Raw genomic sequence first — 19,231 nt, 5'->3', positions numbered from 1 at the left:
AGGAGCCCGGTGGGGTACAGTCCATGGGGTCTCGAAGAGTTGAACACAACTGAGCACAGACACGAATGAATGTGACGTGAAAATACACCCTGGATTTCTCAGTAGGAAGAAAAAAATGCAAGGCACCTCGATAATTGTTATATTGATTCTATGTTAAAATGTTGATATTTTGGATATGCTGGCTTACATGTATTATTAAAATTCATTTCACTTGTCTCTTTCTACCATTTTTAAAGTGACTACTTGAAGATTTCAAGTTACATCAGTGGTTCGCATTGTATTTTTATTGGACAGTGATGCTCTGAAGAATTCCAAAGGTGAGGGGCATGTGGGCAGGAAGCCCCAGGTAAGGAAAGACCCATCTCAATGCATGATCTCTCAGGCAGGGGAAAAAGACACAAGCCACTGCAAAGTTACAAATTTATTGGTCTGGAAATAAATACAAATATCTCATTAAGAAACTCTCTGGAAAGACTTGTACATAACAGCTTCTTGTTCTGATTCAGCCATTTCTGCCTCCCAGGTGGTAGGTGACAGGTAAACTGAGTCATAATCCCCCAAGCTACCTAGAAGATTTGACTACTTCCTCCCAGTAACCACTAGGCCCCGGTGGTTGATGCACGCTCTTCCATTCATTCTGATCAAAACTTCCTATACGAAGATCCATGGTTAGCCAAAATGAGATCGAAAGGCAGTAAGTAGTACAGGAACTCGACAGCTATGTTGACATTGCCCAGAAATGTCAGTGGTGCGACCCTGTTCAGGGAGAAGTTACAGGGGCAGGGAAGAGGGGAAGGCGGGAGAGAGAAGGAAATCCCATGGAATACACATTTCAGACTCCGTACATCTTTTGGGCCACCACTCCCCATGTGAATCCCACCCCCTAGCTGAAGATTCTGGAAGGTCACCAGGTCAGAAGCCTTTGGCAGTCAAGTTCAGATTCACCCCCACATTGTCAAAGATTGGAAGCAGGATTTAACTTAATTACACACGATTCCTGGGAACCAGATGGGATTGACCGAAATCACAACTGAACTGGATTCCATCACAACCACAAGTAATTCCTTACATCTAATCACCAAAAATACCACCCCACCCCAACGCCCCTGCCCCAGTGCTGCTGGCTGGAGACACATCACAGCCAGGCCCAGCTGTTTGCAATCTTCCTCTCCATTTCAGAGGAAACAACGACAAATCTACACACTCGTCCCCATGAATGAAATAACCACTCGTTCATGTATTAGGGGTGGGAAGTAGGGGCGGGCGATGGCGGGGGAGGCAGGCAGCTGATTCAAAACCTTAAACACAAATACCAAACGCCTGCCAAGACCGTTTCTTTGAAAAACTGGAAGAGTTTGTCCCCTACTTCTGTTGTCCGTTAAAAAATGCCAGGAAAACAGACTTGTAGGCGTCAACCGTAAAAAGTGTATATATGCACAAACGTTAAAAAAAAATCTATTTCTTCAAGTTAACTACGGAGATCTGCTTTTTCCAAATCCTTCGGAGCCTCTGCGTCAATTCCACCTCTCTCCCTGCTTCCTGTTTGGCTTTTTTTTAAAAAGAGCTCCCCACCACTCCCTGCTCTCCCCCTCCCCAGTCAGAAAGGGCTTGGTTTCCAGAATCTGGGTCTGTTTTTCCTTTAGTTGGAGAGGAAGCAGGAAGAAGGCGGGCTGGGCTTCCAACAAGGTGTCCCTTCACGCCAGGATGCTCCGGCCAGGCTAGCCTTGGATGGATCAAGTGTTTACTCTGCGCTGGTTTCTGGCAGTTTGGCGTCTCTGAAGGAGGGTAGGAGGGTGGCCTCTCAGCCCCTCTTTCGGCGGGGACACTGAAGTGCATCTTTCCCTTTGGTCCACCCCGCCCTACCCTCACCAGAAAGGCGACCCCACAAACACCCAATCTCACCGTGTCGTCACCAGAGCTCACTTGTACAAAATAAGCTTTGGATTAATACCGAGTTAGAGTTAACGTACGGTTGGCAGGCAGGGGTGGGGAGGGGAGCCGGAGGAGGGGCAGCTACAGCGATCGGTCCCAGAGTCCAGGGGCTGCCGGCCGGCCCCGAGGCCGCCTAGCAGGACACCTCCGTGGAGTTGGGCCCGGCGTTGCTTCCAGGGCCACCGGAGTTGGGGATGATGTCCAGCCGCGTGCCCTCGCTGGTGTGCGAGCGGCTGCGGGCGCCCTCGCTGGTGTGCGAGCGGCTGCGGGCGCCCTCCAGGGACGTGACGCTGGAGCCTGACGCTGTGCGAGACCTCATCAAGCGGGTCATGCTGGCGGAGGGCACTGGGGAGAGAGGAGAGAGCCCGGTGAGGGGGTGGGAGAAGGTTGGAGGCGCCCGCACCTCAGAGATGGAGCCTGCTGCATGCCCCGCCTGCCTGGGGAACCTTTGCTCCTCTCTGCCCTCAAGGCCACCTGGCTGCTGGGCTCCCCGTCATTTCTGTACCCACTTGCAGAGGTGAAGAGCCAGGCTCAGGCTGGGTGAGGACTGACGGGTCCCACCCCGGCATGAACCCACCAGCTGGGTCTCGATCGCAGCTGTCTGCTGCTCGCTTACCAGCTGTGGGACTCGAGGAGCATCCCTCTCTGAGACCCCGTGCCCTTGTGTAAAATCAGAATACTACCATGGACCCCTGGGTATCAGCACCCGAGTGTGTGCCCACCACCCTGTAACGTCAACAGTCTCTAGAGTCAGGAGGATGTTCACAGTCGCCCCGGCTAATCCCTGCACACCACAGGCTGGAAACGGAGGCCACACAGAGCGGTCAGCTGTCACCTCTTCCTGTGGGCAACCTGTGAGCTCTCAGGAACTCTTAATGGCACCGTCCATTCCGAAGGACTTAAAATGCCCTTAAAGATGGCAGGTGGCTGGGATGGTGGGATGAAGAACCCCACCTGTACTGGGTTGAAGAGCACCCTCCCAAGTTCATGAGCACCAGAATCTCTGGCTATAACCTTATTTGGAAATAGGGTCTTTGAAGATCTATCTAGATGAGGTCATCTTTGGTTAGGGTGAGCGCTAATGCAATGGCTGGTTTTCTCTTAAAAGGAGCCAGATGCACACTCAGGGAGCAGCCGTGTGAAGACAGGGCAGAGGTCAGAGTGATGCAGCCACAAGCCAAGGGCTACTGGCAACCACCAGAAGCTGGAACAAGGGAAAGAAGGATTCTTCTGAGAATCCTTACAGGGAGCATGACCCTGCCTACCTCTCAGTTTTGGACTTCTAGCCTCTAAAACTGTAGTACTGTGAGGGAATACATTTCCATTGTTTTAAGCCATGCAGTGTGTGGAGTCTTGTTATGGCCACCCTAGGAAACTACTCCATCAGCCGATTGAAGCCTCTTTGTCAAGATCACATTGAATAAAAGACACCACACGCTGAGGCAGTGGTCAGTACACACGCATGGAGGGGTCATGTTATTAGCTCAGTGGGCATATGTGTCGGCTTTCTGCCACAGACACTGACAAACAGAATTCATCCTTGATACTGAATCTTCTTAAAGAGCTAGTTCCTGAATCCAGGAAAAACTCAGGGTCAATCTCACACCTGTTGCTCACATACCTTCTCTGAGCCCCCCTGTTCCTTGATCCCACATCTGGGGGTCTTACTGACCCTGCAGGGCTCTGGTGACCCTAGCATGGGGTCATGGATGCTAAGGGCTCATCACACTGGCCCACAGCTGTGAGCAGGCACCCGGGAAATAAACGACTCCTTTCCTCGTCTTTGGTGGATGCCTCTAGCTCTTTCTGTTGTCTTTCCCTATGATCTGCAGGCTACTTTCTGGAAATAGAAGCCGACGTAGCGGGTGGGGGGAAACAAGACCGGCCTCCCACTTCCTTTCTCCCCAGAATGCACTTTCAAAGCAGAAATCCAAACCAATGGCAGGTTCAAGTCAAACGAGCTGCAATTCACGCCTGCAAGGTAAACAGAGCCCGTCTCGAGTTACTGCCTTTGCTGCACACTTTCCCAGAGGGGCAGAGACCCACAGGCAGATGTTTTCTGTTGGAAGAGGGCACTTTGGGACATGAATCCCGCCTGGAGCATGAAAATCAGGCTCGCCTACTCTCAGCTGTGCTAGAAACTAAATGTGGCCAAGGCCAATCTGAAGACTGCGGTCAGCAGACCAAACATAACATTACTATTTTAAATGAGCAAACAGTTTAAGCCTCAGGAAAATAAAGAAAAAAAAAAAAAAAAAAAGGAAGTGACTAGACATTCAGACTTGTTAATTAAGATGGGCACTCGAATTAGAAACCCAGGCAGCAGAGAGACACAGAGCAAAACCAACCACATCAGGGCTGAAACCATGGCTGACACACCGACATGTACCAACAGTGGACGCTGCCCAGGAGTGTGGTTGAACTTAGGGTTGTCTGTCCCGGTCATGGGACTGCACTGCTGAAAAGGGGCTGTGTGTGTCTGTGAATAAACTGGAACCATAATGCAAAGAAGCTGCAGGTTCTTTAGCTGTGCTGCTATTTATCCTTCAATTCTGAAATCTAATGATTTAGCAGACATGCTCTGCCTTGAATCTAAGTGACTTTATCAACCATTTGCTCGGAGCTTTGCAGTTTTCAAAGAACTTTCACAGATCTCCACTCTGCTTCTTGCCTAATTTCTCAAAGCCTCAGTTTCATCATTTGTAAAATGAGGATAAGAGTATCTCCTAGGATTACTGTGATCATTAAATGAGAAAAAAAAAGAAGGACTTAATGCTTTTTCATCACCACCACCTCCATCCTCACGCCACCACCACTGTGACCACCGTGACCACCCTCACTACAAGTCTCCGGGGGAAGCATGCAATCAAAGTTAAAAAAGATTTTCCTGGTCTCATGGGTTGCGATCTTCCTGGTCCTCAGAGGGCTAGTCCTCACCCACACCTTAAAACATCCCCTGGTGTGAAGCAGCTTCTGTTCAGCAATGGCGGGAGAGTGAGGGGACACTAGGGTATGAGGAGATGCTGGAAGCTCTGCACTGCGGCCCACCCTCCACGCACCTAAACACTTCTTCCCTGACATGCCCGGCGTGCGAAAAGCTAAAGCTGCCCACGGTGACACAGAAGCCTCGGCCCAGTCCGTTTCCAGTTCCCGCCGCTGCCGCTCGGCCCACCCCCTGCTAGGAAAGGCCATACTCACTGTATCCCATGCCCTGCACGAAGTACTTGAAGGCCTCGGCCAGCTTGGCTGGCTGCAAGAGAAAAGAGGGAAAGTGCAGTCAGTCACCGGAGGTCCGGATCATTCAGGGCCATCGGGAGCCAGGCCTGTGGTCACCTTCATTAAAGAGCTTGGCAAAAGATGGAAGGCTACCACTTGTTGACAGGACAAAAATACAAAAGGAAAGGCAAAAACGGGATGATTATGGAGAACAAACTTAGCTTTGGCCAGGAAGAATGTTAAAATTCACTGCATAGCTGGGGGAACTTAGTCAAGTTATATGACCGGGCTGAGCCAGCTTTCTCACCTATATAATATGGGCAGAGTGCTACACCTGCAACTGAGGATTTCTGTGAAGCATACATCATTGGATAAACTGATGTGTCCAGCTCAGCGTCTAGAATGTAATGGCCACTCATGGTGCTAAGGGCTTTGCAGCACTCTCTCATCTTCCAACAGTGACTTTACGAGGTTAGTGCTGTCTTCATATACATTTCATAGCTGAACAGATTTGGAGAGATAAACAGTCCATCAAGGTCTTCTGGTTAGTTAGTGGGCCTGCACATTAACCCAGGGTTTTCGAAATCCCATAGCAGCTTACTCTCACCCCAGTAGCAGGCAGGCTGGTGGCTGGCTGGATGAAAGGGTGATGGATAAATGGGTAGATGAAAATGAAAAAAGGTGGATGGAAAGAAGGAAAGAAAGAAGGAAGGAAGATGGATAGATGAATAAAAGGACTGATGGTCTTAAGGAAGGAAGGATGCAAGGATGAAAGGAAAGGAAAAATGGAAGGCTAATTAATTCCAGCTCTCAAATGTAATGCCCTGGGTCTGTTCTAACACCCTTTCACTTCACTGGTGAGCCATCATCAGAGTGGCCTTGCCCACCTCCACCAACTCCTGCTACTGTTCTCAAAGAGCCAGGTGATATTTAAAGAAGAGTCTGTACTGAAAGTGCCTTCTAGGAGTCACGGGACGATAAGATAAGAACGAGAGTTACAATTTGGAGCTGCAGAAAGCCAAGGGCATCTGTGTTCAACATGGCAGACAGAAACAAGAGGACGGCTTGGAAATGAGATCTCGGCCCACACTCAGCTCCTCAGCATGCCCATAGGCAATCTCTGCCGTCTGACAGCCTCAATTCCCCTTCTGCGGCTGCGGTAGATGGCACGTTCTTCCTCTCGCTAAAGCTTATTGCAGGGATTGAATGGAATGAAGGATGGGAATGCCCTTTGTAAACACACCCAACTTGCAAGGGCAGGAGAAGGCAGGATTACAGAGCCATTGGTTCTTGTTGGGCTGCTCTTCTGAGGGACTGGGCTAGTTTAGCTCCTGCCATGACATTTAAAATATGTTTTGGGACTTCCCTGGCAGTCCAGTGGTTAGGACTCTGAGCTTCCACTGCAGGGGCCACAGGTTTGATCCCTGGTTGGGGAACTAAGATCTCACATCAAAATAAAATAAAACGTGCTTTAATTATGGCTAGGGTTAGAGTCTTATTTCAAATAGAGAAAGGAATAAAGGAGGGAGAGAGGGAAGAATAATGGTGTCCCTTCTCTTCAGCCAATTTAAGTTGCACAGTCTCAGCAGGGTGTCAGGCAGGCTACATGGATAAACAGCCCATCATAAAATAGTGTGCAACTATTAACTCTTATTTACATCTAAGCAGGCTCGACTGGGAACCCATCTGTTCCCTCTGGAACTGAATCATCCCATCCTTCTCTGGCTACTCCCAGCTATTAAATAGGCAAAACCCAACAGCAGAAACGAACTTGAAAATACTTTGTTTTTTGCCAGTAGAAGCAGACAAGGACACTGGAGAGGGAGGCTAAGAGAGCCACCCAAGGCCACTTGTGCCTGATTACTGCTGCATGCACACACAGACACACACATACATATACACATGCACACACAGACATATACACATGTGTGTACAGACATATACACATGTGCATGCACAGACACACACATATACACATATGCATGTACCCACAGACACAGACATATACGCACGTGCATGCACATACATATACACATGTGCGTGTACACACATACATATGCAGGCATGCATGCACACAGAAACACATACATGTATACAGGTGGGTGCACACACACATACATATACACAGACATACACACATGCATGCACCCACAAACACATACATGTATACAGGCAGGTACACATGGACAAACACATACATATACACATGTGGATGAACATGCACACACACAGGCACACACACACACTGTGGCCCATCTCCTCTCTATACTCCTTGCTCTGGCCTTGGGCTCCGGGAGCCCATGGCCATGGCCTTTGGTCTTCAGGGTCAGGCACACCTAGATTCTGGTCCATGACTGTCAAGCTGTGTCCGCTCAGCTAATCCCTTCCTGCCTTGAACCCAGTGTCATCTGCTCCCCAGAGGCGTCTGAAAGGAGGATCCGCTACGTCCTGACATGCAAGCACTTTAATAGACGGTAACAGGTCTACAATGTGTCATCAGACTTCACGGTGCGGGGGTGGGGGGGAGCAGGCAGTGAGGGGAAAGAGGGTAACAGGTCCCAGAGGCCCCTGCCCTCCATGTGGGGAGTGGAGACAGGTGTGACTCACCTGAGAGATCTGCGGGAGGCCACCGCAATCTGCCATCTAGGGGAGACAGGGAAACCGGTTAGTGCAAGGCCTCGGTGCAGGGCGTGCTGACTGTGGACTGGCTGCAAGTGGGCATCCACTCTGACCGCTGCCCTACCCGGGTCCTGCCCTGTGAGGGGACCTGGGCACATTATGGGTGAGGAAACCCCCACCCTCACTCGGCTGGGCTGCTTTGATTACTAACCATGTTGGCATTGAACTCTGCCTTCTCGGAACCATTACTTGCAGCTTATGACAGGCCAGGCGCTGTGCTAGGCCCTGTAGGTGGTTTCGCTCTGCCCTTCAAGAACCCTGGAAGGGATGGCTGTCCCACTTTAGAGGCAGAAACTGGGCCAGAGAGAATTGGAGGAACTTGTAAAGTCCTGAGCGGGGTCTGTCTGACCAGAAGGCGTTCACCGCACAAGGCCCCATGCACATGATCTCTTTAAAGACCCCTCGGAAGGAAAATGCAACATTCAAGCCTTCAGGTCTGATGAGGCTCCTGGTTGGCCATCCTCAGTAAATGTTGTTGCTTCTGAAGGTCCTATTAAATCGCCACATCCAAAGCCATCGCTGCTTAAAGCCATTTCAGGCGTGTGTGAAGATTTATCCAAAGCCTGGGGCTCTGGAGCACTTGGGGAGAGAAATGCGGATGGGATGAGGATGGGGAAACAGAGCTGGAAGGTCTCTTCCAGTGAGAGTGAGTGAGGCTGTGGCCAGCCTACGGTCCAGGCTCAAGGTCAAGGTCAGCTAACCTGGGGAGGCCCTCAGCCTAATGAGGATGTAGTGACAAGACAAGGGATTGAGCTCTAGGGGCCCATGAGGCAGGGCAGGGTGGTGCAGTGGGCAGAGTCTGTCTAGAATCAGGCCCTGCCCACACAATTCCCATCCGTCCCTCTGCGGAGCACCACGGCCAGCAGCCCATAAGCTCCTGCAGTCCTATACATAGACCCCTCCATCTGTGCAGTCTTGGGTTACCAGCCAGCACTCAGTAGGTGTTTGTGAACAGACAGCCATCATTTCTGTGGTTTCTGACCACCAGTTATACTATAATCAGGTACAACTCAATTCTGCAGAAAAGTTTTGGTATTTCTAAGAAAGAATAAATGCAATCCCCCATTGTTTTCCCTGTACCTTGAGGAGAGTGGTCTTTGTTGGGTCCAGTTTCGAGTTGCACTCCACCTGGATGGGAAGAGGGAGAATAAATTTCTAATTTCCTACCTGGAGCCAAAGTCATAAAATTTACCCCCTCCCTGACGCTCTGCTACCATCATCAGAAAGTCCAATATTCCTACTGGCATGGAAGAAAGAACACAAGCTATGGCATTAGATGGCTTTAAATTCTAGCCCTGCTATCATGAGCTGTGTGCTCTTGGACAAATTACTTAACTTCTCTGAGCCTCAGTTGCCTCATTAATAAAATAAAGATAGCATCTTTTTCAAAGGGTTGTGATGAAGATTAGCTAACTATAGAAGGTGCTACAGAAACACTCACTAAATGAATGGGCTTCTTTAACCAGCTGCTGCCAATGATTCTTCAGATTCAACATCCCAATCCTGACAACTATTCCTCACATGAAACCACATCCACCAAACTGGTTTCTTTCTTCAATTTCTCAGTGACCCTCTTAAAAGTGCATCCAGAAGTGGGCAAAATCCTCACTTGTGAAGTCCAGAGTGCCTAAAGTAAAATTATCACCTCTCTTAATGTAAGCAACGTATCTTTATTGATACATCCTACGATTATGTCCAGTGGACTTAAGGTTAAGTGTTAGTTGCTTGTCGTGTCTGACTCTTTGCAACCCCATGGACTATAGCCCTCGAGCCTCCTCTGTTCACGGAATTCTCCAAGCAAGAATGCTGGAGTGGGTTGCCATTTCCAGTGGACTAGATTGAATGGTTCATTTGGATACCCCAGGTCTTTACTAAATGAACATTTGCAGACCCTGCGCTAGCTCACCTCTCAAAGCACATCACAACTGCAGACTTTTCTCAATAGCCCCTAAGTCTCCCATGTCCCCAGCTACAGTGATGTTGGAAAGATAGAGTCCTTGTTTTACCTTCACAACATCACAGGTGGGAATTAAGGGGTGAACTGAATCCCTCTCCGCCCTGTCAAATGATAAGGCTCCAACCAGGTCTGAAAGTGCCACCTGACTCCCAAATGGGCAGGCAGTCTCCTGGCCAGGAATTCAAGTGGCAACATGCCCATATAAACAAGCCAGTGGGAGGCAGCTCGGCAGGTGAGGGGGCCAGGGAGACGAGTTAGAAGGCCCACTGCCAAGTAACTAGGGCTGGCAGTCACCAGGGAAGGAAGCTGGTGGCTGGGCCCTCTGCCCAAAGTTCAATACGGCATCTAGAAGATGTCACTTGCTCTGATGGGAGCAGAGGAAGGGCAGAGGGTGGGCAGGGAGACTTCATACAAATCAACCAGATCTGGACCATTGATTTAAGCACAGAAGCTACTGGAGATTTCTACATACCACAGCATCCACAGCAGGAGAACTGTCCCCAACCACCAACAGAGCAGGACACCTGGGGGCAGGGAGAGATGGGGAGTTAACACAAGGTTCATTTAAAGAGTCTCATGTTCCCAGGCCTGCCAGGCTGGGACCAGAATTCTTTAAAAAAAAAAAAAAAAGAAATTATTTTGTTTTCCCCTGTACTCTTCGCTGTTTTACTACCTTCTTTCTCTACCCTCTGCTTTATTCTTAGGATAAAATGGGTAAGTAGTCATTTACACCCTAGTATGAATTTCAGCCAGAGAATTTCTATGCCCTGATATTTTATTTTCAAGTACTCCTCAAGGAAGGATGAGTAGGACATTGCCAGTCATCAAAAACAGAGACAAAAAGGACACACCTAATTAAGGAAATTGCATGTGCCAAATTCAGGTGTCAAATAATATGGTTCACGTAAGGAACTATAATAAGACATAGTCATTACTGGTGGAATCCAGTTGGTCACACCCATGACTTTCTTTTCCTTCTAGTTTTATTAAGCATTTCAAGGTGGGTCCTGTGCCTTATGTGTCCAGACTCTGTGAAGCAAAGCCTCACACAGTTGGGCATAGGGTAGGTGTTTCATAACTTCTGTCGGGTGTGGTTATTAGCATGCCTTGTTTGAGATCTGAGGTCCCCCCAGCCCTAGGTCTCAGGGACGCCCTACAGACCAAACTCCTGAACAAAGAGATGAGTGAGGCTGGGTCATGCCCAATCCCTGGCTAGAATCCACCCAGGTCTTGCCCACTGGGCTGTCCTAGCACCAGGCAGGCAGTCCTGCAAAGCTCAGGGCTAAGATGCTGCCGGCACTGGCCAGCAAAGCTGAAGAGACAGTGTAGGAGGAAGCGGCAACTCACTGCAGGGTGACCGTGTGGGCTCCAGGCATCGGCCTCTCGATCTCCAGGTCCCGCCGGCTGCAGACAAACAACAAACAGATGCACCATTATAACAGCATACCCTCCGCTGGAGGAAGCCCCCTTCTACCCAGGCAACCCCAAGAGTCCTGCACTGGCCACTCTGGCAAAGAGCCACCCACATCCCAAGCTGTGTGGGGTCCAACCCAGCCCCTCTGGGTCCATGGAAGTGGCTTCAAGGACAGCAGGATTCATACATTTCCTGTGGACTCTACCTTATTGTCCTCTGGTTTTTTTTTCTTTTATGCACAAATCACATCCTTCTGTGGAGGCTTCCTCATTCCCACCTGTCCCCCAAGCCACAGCCTTCACCTCCCAAACGCTGTCCAGGCTCTTCTTTTAGCCGAGTCTTACTCTCACACCTAACTCGGAGTCCTCTACATAGTAACCAAACCATCTCTTTAGAACTCAGACCTGATCCTTTCACTCCCTCCTTTAAACCCTCCTATGGTTTCTCACTGTACGGATGGCCACCAGCCTCTCCCTGCCTGGCACCTCCCAGCATGAGACACCCTTTCCCAGCCCTCAGCCCGGAGCCAGTCCAGCTGGATTCAAATCAGGCTCCTCTGCTTGCTAGCTGTGTGACCTCAGGCAGGGCGTGAACTTCTCCGTGCCTTCGCTTCCTCAGCAGGAAATTACGGTGAGGGCACCCTCTTCAGAGAGTTTTAGGAGGCATCAGTTCTTTCCTGCAGAGTGTGGGTCTGCAGGGAGCTGCTGCTGGTCTCCTCAGGGCCCACCGCCCAATCAAAAGCCTGCCCACTCCAGTCCTCACTCGTGTTTGCTGAATGAATGGGTGGCTCAGCCGCCGTGTCTTCAGCTACTCACTTCGAAGGTTACCTGTCCCTCCATCACTGACAGGCTGGGAGGAAGGTAGGTGGGAAGGGACACGAATGCCCTTAGTGAAGTTATTAACGTGAGGAGACACAGAGCCCAGGAAGCTCATCCCTGACCCCTCTGTGGAGTGGCAGACTGAGTTCCTTGGGGATTCTAGAACCCCTGGCCGCCATCAGTGGCCCCGAGCTGGCCCCTTCCGTAGCTGAGCCCCAGACTGTCACCCACGTATGCTTGAGAGGGCTTCGCCCTTGCCAAAAGCCAGGCTCAGTTGCTCCTTACCCTTGGAATGAGTCCCTCACCTCCCAGTAGCCTTTCTGGATTCCTCTCTATTTCCCTCTCAGCTCTCCCCACCCCTAGTCCTTCTTAGGGTCAGCCTCGGCACAGGCACATACGTAAATCCACGTGTAAACTGTTTGCCATGTGACTGTTGCCACTCGTGCTTGCACCCCTGGTGATCTGGAGTGGAGTTAAGCTCCTTGCAAAGTACACGTGTGCTCACTCAGTCGTGTCCACTCTTTGCAACCCCATGGACTGTAGCCGGCTGGGCTCCTTTGTCCATGGGATTCTCCAGGCAAGAATACTGGAGTGGGTTGCCATTTCCTACTCCAGGGGATCGTCCCAACCCAGGGATCAAACCCGCGTCTTCTGTGTCTCCTGCACTGGCAAAGTGGATTTTTTACCAATACACCACCTGGGAAGCCCCCTTGCAAAGGAACAATACTCAAAACTCCGGGAAGCACCCGACTTCCCAGAGCCCTTACTGGGCACCCTTGTTCTGTTCATCTATTTGCTCTGGGGCTGCATCTTATATTAACTCTATGCTCTCCCCTCCCTTGCCCCATCTTAGTTCCAGACCTATAAAAGCGGCCATCGTGTGACTGAACAGCACTGGGTACCTGTTGTAGGCGTTGATGAACAGGTGCAGATTGCCAGGGTTCATGTCGTTCACGATGTGGTGGCGGTAGGTGTGGACCACCTCCACGTTACTCTGCATTTCCTCCTGCATAGAGAGAGGAGAATGTTGTTTATGAGAACTATGGAGCTGGCTGGTCACTACCCTAACCATTCTTCATATTGCTCAGGTACAAAGTGAAGACAGTAATGCTTAATCCATAGCCCTGCTATGGGCCCGAGGGAACCTTTGGGAAAGTAGAAGCTGTACCCAGAAGCAAACTGATGTCTGAATATCAACTGCGAGGAGAGCAATCACAAAACTGGAGGGGCAAGCATGCCTTTCTGGGCTCAGACTTTGGGAGTTCTGATCTGAACTCAGTCCTCCAGGGTCTGAACTTGGCTCCATCACTGTCCTTTTATTGTACAAACGTTTTATCTCTCTGAGCCTCAGTTTCCTTTTAAAAAAAATAGTGGGAGTGACATCACCTACTTTAACAAATTGTAGGATTTAATAAAGGTTGGGCTGTCTAGGAAGCCCATTGTAAACACTGATGCGACTTTAGCAATTACTATTATTTTCTTTTTAATGGAAATGGATGAAAAGAAGTTTTTCATGTGTGCAAAACAAAACCAACCCATGCAATGGGAAGCTGCCGGAAAGAAGCTCAATCTTGATTCCCAGGAGGGCCAACCAGACCTTTGCAGAAGGCCAGCCTCAGCCTTCTCTCTCCCTGGTTCCTTTCTGAATGTGATTTGAGACAGACAAGTTATGAGCTTGTTCTGTTTCTCATTTGTACAACAGAGGATCTTGCAATTTCATGAAAGGGCCTGATGTAATTGACGACAACCAGATCAAGAGTGGAAGGGAGCAGAGAGGGGCCAGTGTTGGCCCAGAGCTGTGTCAGGACAGTCCACGGTTACTGAAGTAACAGGGACCAACTAGCGGTTCTCCCAGAAAAAATCAGGAAAGTCACACTCTGAGGAATTGTGCTGGGGTTACAGATCAAAACAACTGCAGTGAGTTGGGGGCACCAACAGACACCCCAAGTAATTTCAGGTATAGTCGGGCAAAGTTCTCACTCTATACTTGACACCCCCCTTCCAAGAAAATACAGACAGTGGCTCTGATCTTTCTTATATTCCTGCGGGGTGCATATTATACACTCAGGGTGGAGAAAATGTAATGGAAACTGAAACATAAAAAAAGAGGACTTTGTCGGCCTGAAAGGTTGTCCCAATGATGTGTTCACATCACATTCCTGGACCTTGTGAAGTTAACTTATTTGGAAATAAAGGTCTTTGCAAATGTAATTAAGTTAAGGATCCAGAGATGAGGTCATCTTACATTATCCCGGTAGGTTCTAAATCCAGAGACTTAGAACCAGCGTCCTTGTAAGAGAAAGAGGGAGATTTGAAACAGATACAGAGACAGTCATGCAAGGGTGGAGGCAGAGCCTGGAGCGAGGGACCACCCACCAAGGGATGCTGAAGCTACCGGAAGCCGGAAGAAGCAAGGAAGGACCTTCCCCTAGTCCCATTGGAGGACTGTGGCCCGGCCAACACTTGATTTCAGACTCCTGGCCTCAGAAGTGAGACAGAATATATGTCTGTTGTTTTAAGATATCCAGCTTGTGGTACTTTGTCACAGCAGCCAGAGAAAACGAACACAAGGACCAAACACAATGCACACTGCAGCAACCCAGCAGACATCTGCTTCCCCGGGTGCCACATGGTCACACTCTCTAGCTGCGGAGCAAGCAGTGGTGTGCAGGCCACACACAGGGAACAGAACACGTGACTCCAGGCTGGATGGCAACGAGGGGCATCTCCCTCAGCAGGAGGTACAAAGCCAGAGTCAGGGGCCACGCTGGCCGGGGGACAGGGTAGAACCACGCACCAGTCCCGTGTCACCAGGGGTTTGGCTCAGACCAGCCTCAGTGGGGGCACCTGCACAACAGCGCATCTTAGAGCCAGGCACCAGCAGAGGCACAGGCGGCCAGCATCTGGCCGCAGTTGCGGGAGCCGCTGGAGCCAGACTCATGGGCTCCAATCTCGGCCCCTCTCGCTGGCTGTCAGACCTCACACAGGTCACTCAGTCTCTCGGGTCTCAGTTTCCTCATCCACCACTCGGGGGAGAGTATGAAGATATACATATATATCCATAACTGGGAATAAAAAGTCTTGCTCACACGAATCACAGAGTCCCTTAGGACTGAGGCTGACACCGTCCATAGATGTGCTTGCTGTTGGCTTTGTCATAGCCCAGAACTGAAAAGAACCTGATGTCCATCAATAGATGAATGGAGAAGTGACCTCTGGTCCATCCACACCACAGAACACCACTCAGCACGACAAAGGGATGAACTCTCAAGATGCCCATTCACACACATGGATTGCAAAATAATTATGTGGACTGAAAGGAGCCAGATTGAGAAATTAAGGAGCCCATACTGTGTGATGCTGCTCACATAAAACTCTAGGGGATTCCGGCGGATCTGCAGTGACCCCAAGAGGGCCAGAGCAGGACGCAGAGACGGAGCAGGCGGCCCCGGGGAGGTTCTGGGGGGAAGGAGTGTCGTCAGTCACTGGAGTATACGAATGCCAAAATCTGTCACATTTTATACTTTCAGGATGTGCTGAACTTCAATAAAGCTGTTTAAAAAGACTTCTGTTGAAGGGAGAGCGAGAGAGAAGGAATGACTTGACGACTGTGAATGAGTCACGACTCGCTACTTGGGGAGGGTCGGGGGGGTCGCCCCCTCGCTCCGTGCCCTCTGCGCGGGGCAGCACATGACTGAACAACAGAATGCCAGATCACACGCTCACCTTCCCGAAGAGGTGTGACACCACCATGTCTGGAAGGGCTTGGGTCCATCCGGAGATCTGGGGGGACAGAAGCAGGCAGGAGTAGATCGCAGGCGTTTGTCGCAGCAGCCAGACAGGGTCAGCAAACCCCACTGCCCTGGGGCGGAGCAGCGGCAGGGGCTCCCCCGCATCCAAGTCTGGGGTCACCCCAATGATGGACGGTGGTCGCCTGTCTCCAGTTACCTACGGGGCCTGAAGCCCTGGAAGACGCGGCCTGACCCTCAGTCAGCTCCTTATTCTCAGAGCCCAGGGCACAGGAGATGTGCAGAAAATATGTCTGAACAAAGATCTCACATGTTCCCAGCTTTCACCAGGCCACAGCTCAGCAAGTCCTCAGCAAGGGGTGGCAGAGGGTAAGGGGTAAGGTGTTGTCTGTTGCTTCCAAACACACACTGAGTTGCTGGTCTATACAACAGGATCTGTTTATGTCCAACTATCCTTTCTTTGTCATCCTCCAGATTTTTTCCTCTCAAGCTAGTTTCCTCTCTCTTAATATTCTGACCTTCTCTTCTCTACCTGCTCCCACTGACAAAGCTAGAGTTGCATAAATGCTAGGCATACAGCAAGAACTCCGTAAGTGCTAGGTATACAGTAGGCACTCCATAAATGTTGGGTATACAGTAGGAGCTCCATAAATGTGTGTTGCCCAACCTCAGTGTAAAGCAGGGACCGGTAGGGGAGAGAAGCTCTAGACCTGGGTGTTCTCCTAGCTGTGTGACCCTGGGTTTGGGGGGCGTGTCACAGAGCCGCTGGACCTCAGACCTCTCATCATAACCAGGGTGCCGGGAAGCTCAGAGTCATGAGGCTAAGGCGAGGGTTACACAAGGCAACCACACATGTCCCAGGATCTGACCCCAGTGTCTGACACACACTAGACCCCCGAGAGAGAGGTCTTCTTCTACCAGGTCTTCTTCTCAGCAGATGAGAAAGAAAGATACAGTGCAAACAGTAAAACCCACAAACAGCACTCAGGCCCACATCAGCCAACAGTCAATGGCCCAGCCCCACGTCTGGCACAGGACAGCTACCAAGAAGCCAAACTGGCCCACTGCAGTGTCACTCCCTTTGCTGGAAAACAAAATAAAAAACAGGGAGTGTGTTCCGCTCCTGAATATCATGCCGGTGGGAGGAAAGGGCTCCCGTGTCCTGGCAGAATGTTCCAGGAAGAAAGGAAATATCAGAGCGGCCAGGGTGGGGTGGGAGGTGTGCAGAGAGGCATGACCCCTTCACACTCCCTGTCCCTGACAGCCACCCAACCTTAGCAAAAACACACTTTCCAAACGAGAAGCCAGGATAACCCCGGCTTGAAAGTCTTTGTCCTGTTTCCATTGGAACGGTTTCCCCTTCTCCTTGGCAAATACGGGGGCCTTTATGAAAAAAAACAATAATCATTTTTAAAAGATAAACAAGGAACCCAGCCAGAGCCAAGCTTCCCGAGAAAGCGAGGGCCCTTGCCTGGGCAGGGATGTGCCCTGTTCTCTTTGCTTTTCCTGCCCTGTGGAGCTGAGCTTCAGGCGGGCACCTGGCACCTGCTGATGGAGGTGGGGCCCGTGGTGAGCCCAGCTCGGGGGCGATCCGAGGACCCCAGAGTCCAAGGGGTCCTGCCCGGCTCCAGTCCTCTCACTGCCCGGCTCTGTGCAACCCTGGACAACATCCTAACCTTGCGACCCTGTTTCCTCCTCCATAAGATGGTCACAGCAATCCCCACTCCTGGGGTGACTGAGGATTGAGAGAGGTCATGCAGATACAGCACGGAGTGTAGAAAGAGAACCTGGTAAATACTCAACACACGTTAGCTGATTATTACCGGCATAAAACTAAGTGGCATGAAATCAGTGCCAAGCACATACATTTTAATTGATCATATGTGGGTGACTGGGGTGACAGACATTGGTCTTGTTCGTCTTTTTAGTCTCAGCATCTCGATATAAACCCAACATACACTATATCCCCAGTAGATACATCTAACCCAGGCTCTCCTTATCAAAGCTGGCTGGAGACCCACATCCTGCTGGTGTCACTGACTTGGACAGTAGTGTCTTGAAATCCGAATGGTGCATGGCTGAGGTCATGTTCACTATTCAAAGCCAAGCAGAGGAAAGCAGCCTTCTTTGCTGGGGATGGTGGAGGGGGGTGCAAGGAGAGGTTCCTTGCAGTCTGCCCTCCAGGCAGAGTCGGGCACGCCTGCCCCTCTGCAGGTTGGGATACCCCCAGCTGACCCAGGACCCCAGGCTCACCTTGGAGGCAGCCCAGTCCATCCAGCCTTCCGCACACGGGTTCACGTTGATGAGCACAAGGCCCTCCACCATCTCGGGGTTGTTGAGCTGCAATTCAAGGCACAAGGTGAGAGAGACAACCCAGCCACAGGACAGACTGTCAACTTTAAAGTCAAACTAAAGACAGAGAAAAGTCCAAGAGGGTGCGTGTGGACCCCCAGAGCAGGCTGATGCTCTGGATGTGCCCCCCAACTTCCAAAACTGAGGTTCCAGCACAGTAGACACTATGTGGGACTTCTGAGAGAGTGCAAAGAGGAAACTGTAGGAGGAGCGGAAGCACGCATACTTGGCAGACCTGCCTGGGACAAGTCATTTCACCCTGCTGCCCCTCAGCTTCCCCAGCTGTGAAATGGGTACATCATACCATGGACTTCATAAATCAGACAAGGTAATCAGCTCTTCAGTAATCAATAAGAAACCTCTTACTTCTCAGAGATACGGAGATAGAAATCTAAGATAGAGACTGTATTTTATGGGCTCAGAGCCTAGATAGCCAGACCATTTTGTATTCATGCTAGCATTCCTAACCTCTAGAAAGTCCAGCAAATAATAGGCCGTCAGATTACGTATGGTTGAATCCAGTGTCTGGTGAGGATACAGAGGACCTGAGAGCCCCTGATGTGGACCCCGTGTAATGTCAGTGACATTCATCCTGCTAACAAGTGCATCTCTGATTAGCTAAGCATCAGTCAGGGTCCAAGACTTCCCTGACTACAAAAACTGTGCAGTTGCCACAAAGAAGGGCCATGACAGAACACTTAGGGATGTGAGGACCTGGCCACGATCAGGACGATGATAAAAGAGTCTGTCTAGCGCGGCATTTCAATGAAGGGGAAAGAGCCACTGCTATGTACCTAGGGGCAGAGCCCTCACATGCCACGGGCATACATAACTCTGGACCACATACCCCCATGTGAACTGTGGTTCTCCCTTGGGAAATGGAATTACGGTTCATTTCTTTTTCCCTTTTGTGATTTTTTTCTTTATTTGCTGTTTTTCCAATTTTCTGCCTTAATCTTGAATTAATTTTATTTAAAACATATTTTTTTAAAAATTTCTTTTTAACCAACAAGGATCTACTGTACAGCACATGGAACTCTATATGGCAGCCTGGATGGGAGGGGAGTTTGAGGGAGAATGGATATATGCGTATGTATGGCTGAGTCGCTTCACT

At 50.2% G+C, this 19,231-nt stretch overlaps 1 protein-coding gene across 2 annotated transcripts in view; it reads right to left on the bottom strand.

The window, feature by feature from the left end:
* Positions 1–406: 406 nt before the first annotated feature.
* The window catches only part of NDRG1 (N-myc downstream regulated 1), a 60,269-nt gene continuing 41,444 nt past the window's right edge, over positions 407–19,231 (bottom strand). For both annotated transcript variants that reach the window (XM_055432707.2, XM_055432706.2), the window contains exons 8-16: positions 18,019–18,105; positions 15,743–15,799; positions 12,919–13,022; positions 11,132–11,188; positions 10,257–10,308; positions 8,908–8,955; positions 7,756–7,791; positions 5,131–5,182; positions 407–2,277 (exon numbers count right to left, since the gene is read on the bottom strand). In XM_055432707.2, the coding sequence (XP_055288682.2) occupies positions 2,066–2,277; positions 5,131–5,182; positions 7,756–7,791; positions 8,908–8,955; positions 10,257–10,308; positions 11,132–11,188; positions 12,919–13,022; positions 15,743–15,799; positions 18,019–18,105 (705 nt within the window). In that variant the 3' untranslated portion in view covers positions 407–2,065. The remainder of the gene's footprint in view (positions 2,278–5,130; positions 5,183–7,755; positions 7,792–8,907; positions 8,956–10,256; positions 10,309–11,131; positions 11,189–12,918; positions 13,023–15,742; positions 15,800–18,018; positions 18,106–19,231) is intronic.

Source organism: Moschus berezovskii, chromosome 16, assembly GCF_049115385.1.
Source record: "Moschus berezovskii isolate FMDL1 chromosome 16, NW_MosBer_1.0, whole genome shotgun sequence".
NCBI classification, from domain to species: domain Eukaryota; kingdom Metazoa; phylum Chordata; class Mammalia; order Artiodactyla; family Moschidae; genus Moschus; species Moschus berezovskii.
Note: the sequence above shows the minus strand (reverse complement) of the source record. Positions and strands in the feature narration are given on the sequence as shown.